General features: G+C 44.4%; 1 protein-coding gene across 2 annotated transcripts in view; it reads left to right on the top strand.

Moving 5' to 3' along the window:
* The window catches only part of Wdr59 (WD repeat domain 59), a 69736-nt gene extending 61462 nt beyond the window's left edge, over positions 1 to 8274 (top strand). For both annotated transcript variants that reach the window (XM_042700940.1, XM_042700939.1), the window contains 5 exons: positions 582 to 732; positions 833 to 905; positions 1855 to 1981; positions 2134 to 2276; positions 6972 to 8274. In XM_042700940.1, coding sequence (XP_042556874.1) covers positions 582 to 732; positions 833 to 905; positions 1855 to 1981; positions 2134 to 2276; positions 6972 to 7207 — 730 coding nt within the window. In that variant the 3' untranslated portion in view covers positions 7208 to 8274. The remainder of the gene's footprint in view (positions 1 to 581; positions 733 to 832; positions 906 to 1854; positions 1982 to 2133; positions 2277 to 6971) is intronic.
* Positions 8275 to 11457: the final 3183 nt, after the last annotated feature.

The raw sequence follows: 11457 nt of genomic DNA on the forward strand, positions 1-11457 counted from the left end.
TAAAACAGTTACAAAATCTTAGACGCTGAGTGTAGGAAAGTGTCAGAATTATTCCATCTCCAAGGAGTAACACCAATCCCTAACTCACATTCTAGCATAGTGTTCTTGAAAGACTAAAGGTAAACCTATTCTTTGTCCTTCTTATGTAAATAGCTCACACTTATAATTCTGCAGGCAGTGGCTTGTCCACATGTTCTCTGAGCACCTCCCACAGCTTTAGATTAAATGAGAGACATATGTGGGAACTGCACTGGGAGCTGGGAGACTGAGATCATGGACTGCTTCTCTCAGATGATGGGTTGGTCTGCCTGGTTCCTGGAGAAGCTACATTCACATGCCAGCCCCAGCATGGATACCAACCAGAAGGTTTCTAGTTGATGTCTAGGTGATTTGTAATACTCTGATACCTTTTTATTCCAAAACAAGTGTACAGTAGTAGTTAGCATAGACCAGAGCCTGAGTTACAGAAAGTCCAGTTCCTGAGGAGTTTGAGATAGGATGCAGAATCCTCCGCCATAACATGGTACTTGTCCTTCTTCCAGCCTTCCTCTTGACCTGTTTCCTCTCATCTGTATTTTCAGGTTGGCTCATTATTGCCGACTCCGGGATGTTCAGACCTTGGCTATGCTCTGCAGTGTGTTTGAAGCCCAGTCTCGGCCTCAGGGGATACCAAACCCCTTTGGGCCTTTTCCTAACCGTTCTTCTAATCTTGTGGTCTCCCACAGTCGATATGTAAGTTTGTAAGCTTTCTGGTTTGCATCTGATTTTTCCTTAGTGTAAGCTTACATGTGGAATGAGATTCTGATACCAGTGTGCTCCTCCTTCCATGTAGCCCAGCTTTACCTCCTCGGGGTCCTGCTCCAGTATGTCAGACCCAGGGCTCAGCACCGGTGGCTGGAACATAGGTGGGTGTGGAAACGCTGGTGTGCACACACTGCTCATATTAACCTTCACTTGGTCCTGACTCTCCATGGCTATTGTTGTTTCTCATTTTTCTCTCTGTTTAGTGTGATAGAGATACAACTATCAGCAAGGTCTGGCTTTACATGTTGAAAGGGCCGCTTTGTAGAAGGTCTTTATGCCTTGTTGGGTTTATCCTTAAATTCTCTCTGTCTCTATCTGACAGTCTGTCTCTTTGTCTGTCTCTGACTCTGTGTGTAGGTCTCTCTCTTGTGCTGGGTATAGAACTCAGGGCCTTGTGCATTCTAGGCAAGCATTGTATCATTGAGCTATCTGCACACCTCTATCTTTATTCCTGTACATGCCTCTTTCTATTATCATCTTCTACTTCTTATCATCTACTTCCTCCCAATATTATTTTTAGTATAGAGAAATGAAGCTGGGCCTGACTCCAGGGGGCTCTAAAGATCTGTTTTATGAATAGTTATCTTTGTTTCCTGGGTTTAAATTTGTCTTTCAAAAAATGAACTTAATTTCTCTTTTTTTTTTTTTTCAAATAGGTAGAGTCTCAGTATATTGTCCAAGCTGTATAGTGGTTATGCTATGTATGCTGTTTTATGTTCTGCTTTAATTTTATCATGAGCATTTTCTCACGATATTTAACAAGCCTTTACATAATCATTATACAACATTCTACTATACCATGATACCATAATTTGGTTCATTATTTTGTGTACTTAGTTTCCAGGTACTCCTAATTATTAATACCCATCCAAAGAAGTAAGGCTAGGAAAGAGTTCTTCGTTAGTTCCATTTCTCAGCATCTTTAGCTAATTTGTTTTTCTTTAGGGACTCAATTGGACCCATACTGTAGTAAGAGGTGTAAGAGCGTTTTCAGGTAACTTTCCACACCTTTTTGATGGCTATCTTCTCTCCTCATTTGCTTTTCTTCAGCGGGGAGAGAGACAGATCATGTGTCTTCACCTTGGGGAGAGTCCTCCCCAGAAGAACTCCGCTTTGGGAGTCTCACCTACAGTGATCCTCGTGAGCGGGAACGTGACCAGCATGATAAAAATAAAAGGTAAAAACTTTCCTAGGCAAGAGGTATGATTCCAGAACTTGAGTCTCCAAAATCAGGACTCTTGTTTTGAGAAAGATGCAATAGGTTTCATTGGCTACCGAGCTTGTTTTGTTTTAAAGGAAATAACAGGAAATCTTTGGGCTTTTACCCAGGCTTCTGGATCCCGCCAATACCCAGCAGTTTGATGACTTTAAGAAATGCTATGGAGAAATCCTCTATCGTTGGGGTCTGAGAGAGAAGCGAGCAGAAGTGCTGAAGTTTGTGTCCTGTCCCCCTGATCCTCACAAAGGGATCGGTGAATATGAATTTCTCTTTTCCTGTCACTCTCTGAAAGGTTGTCTATAACCCCACACTTGGAATGAAGTTTTTAGCTTCTTCTGCCACATAACAAGATTGACTTTCTGTTGTAGAAGTACTACAGTATAGGGTACTCCATTCTGAGTATCTGTTTTGGACATCGTAGTCAGAGTGGGTTGGAGGTAGGAGTGTTTATTCATGTATTCAGCAATCCCTCTTTCACTTGATTGCTGTTGTTATACACAGAGGCTGGCTCCATCAGTAGAGCTTTGCTGGCTTACCCATTTCCTTGCCGGAGCAAGATTGCACATCTTCCCAGCCCCCCATCACATGCTCCTAGCCTTTGAGAAGATGTGTGATACCCTGTGGACTCAGTAAAAGTGATAGTTTTCACTCCTGGGCTCAAAGGGGAACCTAAAAAAGCAATGTTGAGAGCCAGAAATGTGGCTGAGAGGAATTCTGGCTTCAATTCCTTAGTATCACAAAAACAGAAAAAGCCAGAAGTGGCACTGTGGTTCGATGTGGTAGAGTACTAGCCTTGAGCAAAAAAGAAGCTCAGGAATAGTGCCTAGGCCCTGAGTTCAAACGCCAGGACTGGCAAAAAAAAAAAAAAAAAGCAATGTTTGTTGAGGCTTTCTTGACAAAGCTAAATTCTTTCCTATTACACAAGCCTCATAAACATCTGGTTTATCTCAATTCCTGAAACAATCTGAACATACAGCATCTTGGACTATTTTCCTTGCCTTCTACAGAACAATCAAGTTGGAGGAGAGTATACACTCTTGTGCCAATTTCCCCGTCTACCAGTTTATGAGGCTAGGCTGCGTTACAGAAATGAATTTGGCCTTCCTTTTAAAGGGGTTTGTAGATAGTTGCTTCCAGTGACCAGGAATGCATCCTAAGGGGGAGTTTGTCCAGATGGATTGGGAACTTCCCACTAACTGGAGGGAAAGAAAGAAGGGGAAAAGCTGAGTGTTGCTGGCTGACACCCGTAATCTTAGCTACTCAGGAGGCTGAGATCTGAGGATCACCATTTAAAGCCAGCCAGGCAAGAAAATCTGTGAGACACTTATCTCCAATAAACCTCTTGGAAAAAGCCAGAAGTGGAGCAGGTGGTAGAGCCTTGAGCAAAAGAAGCTCAGGGACAGTGCCTAGGGCCTGAGATCAAGCCTTAGGACTAGCCAAAGAAGAAGGAGGAAGGAGGGAAGGAGGGAGGGAGCAAGAGAAAGGAAGGAAGGAAGGAAGGAAGGAAGGAAGGAAGGGGGAGAGAGAGAGAGAAGGAAGGAAGGAAGGAAAGAAGGAAGGAAGGAAAGGAAGGAAGTAGCAGAGTCCTGATCCAGTGTCCCAGCCTCCCCTTTGACCCTTACCTACTAGTCAGGGGAGCATCCTTCTTTCCCCAGCCAATTCTTATGCTGTGGAGTCTATACCCCACCTGGGTGGTGGCCATCTGGGTTGTAGAACCTTCTTGGGCTTTCCTGTGGAGCCAAGAATGAAGTTCCTTAGATTTAATGTTCTGATTAAATTTATTCCTTCTACTGAAAACACAATTTTGCCACTAAGAAAGGAATTTGAGGGCTGAGAAGGTAGCTCAGTGGTAGAGTGTTTGCCTTGCATGCATGAGGCCCTGGGCTCGATTCCTCAGCACCCCATAAGCAGAAAAAGCTGGAAGTGGCGCTGTGGCTTAAGTGGTAGAGCACTAGCCTTGAACTGAAGAACTGAGGGACAGCCCACAGGCCCAGAGTTCAGGTGCCGTGACTGACAAGGAAGGAAGGAAGGAAGGAATTTATTTGAGCCAGATACTGTTAGTTCATGCCTATAATCCTAGCGCCTCAGGAGGCTGAAAGCAGCAAGCATCCTAATGACATTTAAATGACATGTCTGTATCCATAGAACATGCATGGGTTTGGCTTTGATTTCAGAAGAGTGAGAGAAAGCTGAGAGGAAGGGGCTCACAAGGAAATTTCAGCCCTAAGTTAGCAAAACAAGACAGTTAAAAATGAGCTTATTAACCAATTCTTCAGAAAGTCAGTCACCGCAGCTGGAGAGGGCAGTGCCTCAAGTGTGCCCAGCCACCGTCACCAGAGATGTCACCAAAGATAAATGGCAGGTGGTTGGTCTCGCTGAAGAAGGAATTCAGGGGTGGACACACAGAGGGGTTTTAACAGGACAAGATTTATTGAAGCACAGGCAAAAGTACACTCCCATAGAAGACTGAGGGTGGGCAGCTTAACCAAGCTATCAGGAGCCAATGCAGGAGCCAGATAGGATGAGGGCCAGCCAGCCAGCCAGCCTGCCCGCCCGCCTGCCCGCCTGCCCGTGCACTCAAGCCTTAGGCACTTTTACAGGTAGGGTTCAGTGCTTCTGCTTAGGATGTGCACATAGTTTTGGAGGGTTCCATAAAATGGAAGGGCATTTCAAAGAACCAGGGGACAGGGAGTGGTTTCCCTAATAAAGTGTCAAAGCCAAGTGGAGAGCATAAGACCACAGGTAGAAGGGAGACAGATGAGCCATGGCTCACGCTTAGGGCAGGGAAAGTCCCTGTTGGGGTCTATTGCCAGGGACTATTGACCATTGTACCAGGAAGTTGCCTCAACCATGATATTCCAGGACAATGGTGGAGCAGGATGTTCCCAATAACAGTGCTGCACCTGCTCTCCAGCTCCTTTGTGTTGTTGTCTCTTTTTCCCTGCCACCTCCATCTCTATAGAGCTCATTCAGTGCAGGTTTTCCAGATGACTCCATGAAGAGGAGACAAAGATGTTGAGTATATTTATAAAAAGGTGGAACATAAAATCAATCCATGTATTTCAGGTTGGTTAAAAGGTAAAAGAAAGGCAAGAAGGAATGGAAGTATGGATTAGAAACAAGAAGACCAAGGCCTGAAAGGCCAAGAATGCAGGGAGTCCTGGGATGAATTGTGGAGACACCTCCTTTCTGAGGGGCTGATAATCTCATTTGCTAATTTCCTTTCAAGTGCCCTCCTCTCCAAACTCTCTCTCTCTTTTGAGAACAAAGTCAAACCATTGAATAACCACATTTAAGAATTGGAGTAGAGGGGCTGGGGAGGTGGCTCAGTGGTAGAGTGCTTGCCTTGCATGCATGAGGCCCTGGGTTCGATTCCCCAGCACCACATAAGCAAAAAGAAAAAATCCGAAAGTGGCGCTGTGGCTCAAGTGGTAGAGCACTAGCCTTGAGCTGAAGAGCTGAGGGACAGCGCCCAGGCCCAGAGTTCAGGCCCCACAACCGGACCCAAAAAAAAAAAAAGAATTGGAGTAGAGGAAAGGGGAGACCTACACCTAGAAGTCTTTAGTGAACAAAGTAGAAGGGGTGTCTAGAAGTCAGTGGATAGCAGCAGAGAAAAGAGGGAGAGGCTGGTGCTGTCACATAGCCTCAGCCCCAGAGGATAAGGATGGTCTATGGACAGCAAAGGGCCTTTTATCCAGGTGAGAGCATAATTCAGAAAAGAGAAGATAGGGTGTATATGGGAAGCTGCAGGGGCATTGCAGGCTAGTACAGATGCCTGGGTGCATTCGAGAGTGAAGCAGATGGTGGCAGGTGAGGGATGGGCCCTGTGGCTTCTTTCAGGAGGCAGAAATCCTGTCCTAGCACAGCGCTGTCCTGGCTCAGCCGTGGAGCAGTGTCCTGTGTGCTGATGTGGGCCAGCCTCTGCTCAGTCAGCAGGCAGTAAGGAGGGCTGGTTGTAGAGTTGGTAAAACCAGTCTGCTCTCACCTGAAGTGTTCCCAGAGCCATTCTATTTTTCAACACATCAGGTCAGGCCTCTGCCAGCTGCGGAAGCATCAGATGGAACGAGTGCCTGCTGTTCAGCACTGGGTTTCACACAGGGCCTCTGAGAGTCAGCAGCTGGCCCTGCCCCTGCCCCTGCCCCTGCAGCAACAGCATCTCCCATTGAAAGCAATTCTTTTTATTCTTAGTCCAAGACTGGGATTTGATCTTGGTATCTGATGCTTTCACACACTGGCTGATATTCTACCACCTGAGTGCCTCCAAACCCCAATTCTTCTCATTCTTTCTATTTTTAAATTTTATTTTATTTTTTGCAATACTGGGGCTGGACCTCAGAGCCTTGTGCGTGCCTGGCTGGTACTCTGCCACGGAGTTACATGCTCAGCCATAGCACCCTGGTAGTGGGCTTATATAGATAGCAGAAGTTCTGCCATTTTTAAAAAGAGAAAGACACAAGGATGATGATGTAGATTTCCCTCCAGACGACTGTCAGGCTGTCTTTGAACTTTACCCAAAAGGGTGGGCAGCAGCAGCAGCAGCAGCAGCAGCAGCAGCAGCAGCGTCTCTTGGCTGCTCCATTGGATTGTCACACCTCCTGCAGGGCTGCAAATTTCTACACAGACTGGTTAAGGATTCATTACATAGGCTTAGGCATGGGCCCAGGACAATTTAACTAGGTATTTCTTTTTAATAAGGCTAGGGTTTCTCAGCTCCTTGAGTCGCTACAGTCAGATAGAAAATCCTGAGGGATATATAGCTTTTATTTTCTCCTCCACCCCCACCCTGACCAGGACCAGGACTTGAACTCAAGTTTGCTCAAAGGCTGCCACTCTACCACCTGAGCCATGCCTCCAGCTCTGGGATACAGCTTTTTTACCTGACAACCCCTAGTTTTCTGTTTTAGAACTAAACTCACTCTCGCTTTTGTCTTCCTTCCTTCATTTCCAGAGTTTGGTGTGTATTGCAGCCACTGCCGGAGTGAGGTCCGTGGAACACAGTGTGCCATCTGCAAGGGCTTCACATTCCAGTGTGCCATCTGCCATGTGGCCGTGCGCGGGTCATCCAACTTCTGTCTGACCTGCGGCCATGGTGGCCACACCAGCCACATGATGGAGTGGTTTCGGACTCAGGAGGTGTGTCCCACTGGATGTGGCTGCCACTGCTTGCTGGAAAGCACCTTCTGAGCTTAGGGATGGTGGCAGTGTCAGAAATCTCAGGGGGCCTTACAAACGCTTTCTCCTGGGAGAAGCCTCAGGACCCAGGTTGCCCCCAGCAAGATGGGTTGTATTTACCCAATCAGACGGATGCTTCATGAGCCTTTGTCTTCTCTTTGGGAGAAGATAGACCGGAAGAAGGAGAGAGCCGCTGCATAAAGCCAGGTTTTATGCATTTGTCAGCTGAGGAATCACAGTGGAAGTTTTCAGGCGGAAAAGCCCTTGCCTTCAGAGCCAATGCTGACCTTCAAAGCATTAGCTTTAAACCATGAGCGAGCACTCCACATGCTAATATATAGACCAACTTAGCTGCTAAAGGCAGTCTCCTAAGCCAAAGGTCCACAAGTGGGCCTTTGACGCTTTAGAAGTTGATAACCTTAAAGAGTTGAAGCCAGAAAGTGGCGCTGTGGCTTAAGTGGTAGAGCACTAGCCTTGTACACAAAGAGGCTCAGGGATAGTGCCCAGGCCCTGAGTTCAAGCCCCACAACCGACAAAAAAAAAAAAAAGAGATGCTGGTCAGTGGCCTTCTAAGATGTGATACTGAAAGTATAAATATGTAATATACTTACAGGTTCTTAATTGTATATTTTAACATTTCCAGTCTCTTTCCTTTGGCTAATAAAACTAGTAATCGTTAAAGCAAAACAAAAAAACAGAAAATTGACCATCTCAGTGAATCATTTTCCATCCTACATCTGATTTAAGTAACTGATTTAGATGAGACCAAAATCAGTGCTCCCATTTCTAAAGGAAATGCTCATTGATCTCAATCATACGACAAGAGAAAATAGAATTTGACATTTAAGGTTCTTCCCAGCCCAGAGAATCTCCTAATTATTACTTCTAGCAAAGGAAGTTGAGATTGCAACTCAACATTGGTACAAAAGTCCCCTCTGCCTGTGCATCAGCTGTGTGGGTTCCAGTGAGCGCCTCATTCCTTCTTGGGCTCCCTTGTAAACCATGTCTTGAGTTTCGCTATTTACCAGTGGCCACAGCTCATGCATGCACCATTTCTTTAGAGTGAATTTTCCACAGTTCATACTTTGAATGTGCCAAGGAAGAGAAAGCTATAAAAAAATTTCTGTTGAAGCTGGGCGTCGGTGGCTCACGCCTGTAATCCTAGCTACTGAGGAGGCTGAGATCTGAGGATCACGGTTCAAAGCCAGCCCAGGCAGGAAAGTCTGTGAGACTCTCCAATTAACCACTAGAAAACCGGAAGTGGTGCTGTGGCTCAAGCGGTAGAGTGCTTGCCTTGAAATGAAGAATGCAGGGATAGTGCCCAAGCCCAGAATTAAAGCCCTACGACCAACCAAAAAAAAATTCTGTTGAAATTCCTATTTTGTAGAATTTTGCAATTCCAAATTGACTATCTTGACTGTAAATAATGATGTGTCCCAAGATGGGAGAGGGCTGTGTGTCACTGTGTTCCAAACCACAGGTTAGCACCTGTTCATAGATTGTGCACTTAATTTAGTGATTAATAAAGAAAAGAAGGTGGCTGGGAAGGTGGCTCAATGATAGAGTTCTTGCCTCGCATGCATGAGGCCCTGGGTTTGATTCCTCAGTACCACATAAACAGAAAAAGCTGGAAGTAGCACTGTGGCTCAAGTGGTAGAGCACTAGCCTTGAGCTAAAGAGCTGACGGACAGCACCCAGGCCCAGAGTTCAAACTCCAGGACCAACAAAAAAAGAAAGAAAAGAAAATAGCATAGAAGAGAAATGACCAATGTACTCACTCCTGCGTACTAATATAATTAAGGGAAATGTTTTGTACTGTAACATACCTGTTTACAAGCATGTACACAAACTTGTACACAGGTTTGCTCCATCCCAGTGTAAATTCATTTCTTATTGAAGGTTGTGAGCTAAAACATTCCCAACTACCATTTTGGATGATGTGTATATCTTGTCCCCTGTGTAACTGACTGACCAAGAGACAACATTACATAAGAAAAAGGCTTAGATCCTGCAGTGAGACTAGAAGCTGAACTCTAGGCTCTGACCCAGGTGTACGTGCCAGTATCTTAGAGGTGTGAACAGCCTTCTGTGCTGGGATGAGAGTAAACGACCCAGGGCATCAGTCTCACTCTGCGCTTCCCTTGTTTGGGTTACAATGACACAAGTGGTAGGCCTAGAATAGGTTGATCAAAGATCTCTTCTGTTCCTGAGTGAATTCACACCATTTGCAAAGAATCCTCTTCCTGTTCCTCACTGCTTGAGCTAATGTGAAAATGTGTTAGTCTGTCCCCATCATGAATGAGATGTTAGCTGGGAGTGGTGGCTTCCTATAATCCTAGGGACTCACGAGGCTGAGACTGGGATCCAGTTCAAGCAAAAAGTTTGTGAGACTCTCATCTGAACAAACAAAAAGCTAGGTGGCAGTAGTATAAGCATGTTGTTCCAGCCATATGGGAAGTATAAATAGGAGGATAGTGGTCTAGGCAAAAAAAGTGAGACTCTGTTTGAAAAAATAACAAAAACAAGGAGAATGATGGCGTGACATTGATCCAGATGCATTGTACACATGAATTGACATGTTGAAACCCTTTGTCCAACTATTTAAAGATAATATAAATTTTTTGTTGTTGAACAACAGGGCTTGAACCCAGGGCCTGGGCACTGTCCATGAGCTCTTTTGCTCAAGGATAGCCCTTTGCCACTTTACGCCACAGTTCTACTTCCAGGTATTGAGTGGTTCATTGGAGATAAAGAGAAAGTTTCATGGGGACTTTTCTGCCCAGGCTGGCTTCAAACCACAGTCCTCAGATCTCAGCTTCTTGAGTAGCTGGGATTACAGGCATGAGCCATCACCACATGGCATATATACTTTTTTAAAAAGAAGAAAATAACAAAAGCAAAAAGGGCTGAAACAGGACAGGACTCAAGTGGTAGAGCAACTGCCTAGCAAGCATGATGACCTGAGTTCAAATTTTACTACTACCAAAAAAAAAAAGCTGTTATGTTGGCTTCTCATTTTAGGAATCTTGTCTTCCAAAACAGAAAAACTTCTATAGTGAAGGTGAATCAATTCCAAGTTTTAAAGCATTACATAATGTCTCTTTTCAATATGTGAATTGCTTTTGGATGTCCAGGTTACCAGAACAAAAGTCAAAACATTTTTTTTTAAATCACATTTGGAGACATGTTCATGTGGATGCTGGCCAAAGTCAATGTTCTGTCTGCCTCAGAATGGATAATTAAAAGCACCTCAGTCTTGTTTTGTTTTGAGACATTCTTGCAACAGATCCAGCTGTCTTTGAATTTGAGATCCTCCTGCCTCAGCCTTCTAAGTGCTGGGATTACAGGTGTGTATTGCTATGTGCAGATTTTATTTTTAATTTTTATTTATTTTTAATACATTTTTATTGTAAAAATACTACTGTACAGAGGGGTTACAGTTACATGAGCAAGGCAATGAGTACATTTCCTATCAAGCATTGTTGCCCCCTCCAGCTTTTTTTTTTTTAAGACCTTATAATCTGCATTCTGAAGTGCCTTTGAATTTGGTAAGATAAACAGAGTTAGCGGTTCAATTTGTACACCAGAAAGAAAAGGGTTGCTTCATCAGCCTCTCAGAAACAACAGGTTAAAAGGAATAGGTAGCCTTCAGCTTGACTCTGTGTTCTTGACCTTATCTCCCCCAGAATACAAATGATATAATGCTTTCCCTGTTAATGTCACATACAATCAAGTATGCTTATAGTTTATTTAATATCGAGTAAGCCTACATTATTTGTGTATTTCACATTGGCCAAAGGGCAGACAGAAATAAATTTTAAAAATCACAAGAAATTTCAAGCTGGGTGCTGGTGGCTCACGCCTGTACTCCTAGCTACTTAAGAGGCTGAGATCTGAAGATCATGGTTCAAAGCCAGCCAGGGCAGGAAAGTCCATGAAACTCTTATCTCCAATAAAAAAGAAATTTTAAAAACAATTTAAAATCCTGTGCATGCATGACACAGCTCAGCTGATGTGAGTCCTGTGTTATTGTCAGTTTTGTTTAGATTACCGTGGTATCTCTGTGTCTCCTAGCTCTTAATTTGGTGAATATACACCTCTCCAGAAGCAACTGTATCCAGAAAGCAAGGTAAAAGTGGATGTGCTCCAATGAGGTAATAAAGAGAAACGTTTAGATTTGTTGAGAGGTGGTTTTGGTGGAAGTTGGGTGGTGGTATGGTAGAAAAAAATGAGTCACACACATGCATAGTACAGTATTCAAC

This window comes from Dipodomys spectabilis, unplaced genomic scaffold (assembly GCF_019054845.1).
Source record: "Dipodomys spectabilis isolate Male_0828 unplaced genomic scaffold, ASM1905484v1 ptg000273l, whole genome shotgun sequence".
NCBI lineage: Eukaryota > Metazoa > Chordata > Mammalia > Rodentia > Heteromyidae > Dipodomys > Dipodomys spectabilis.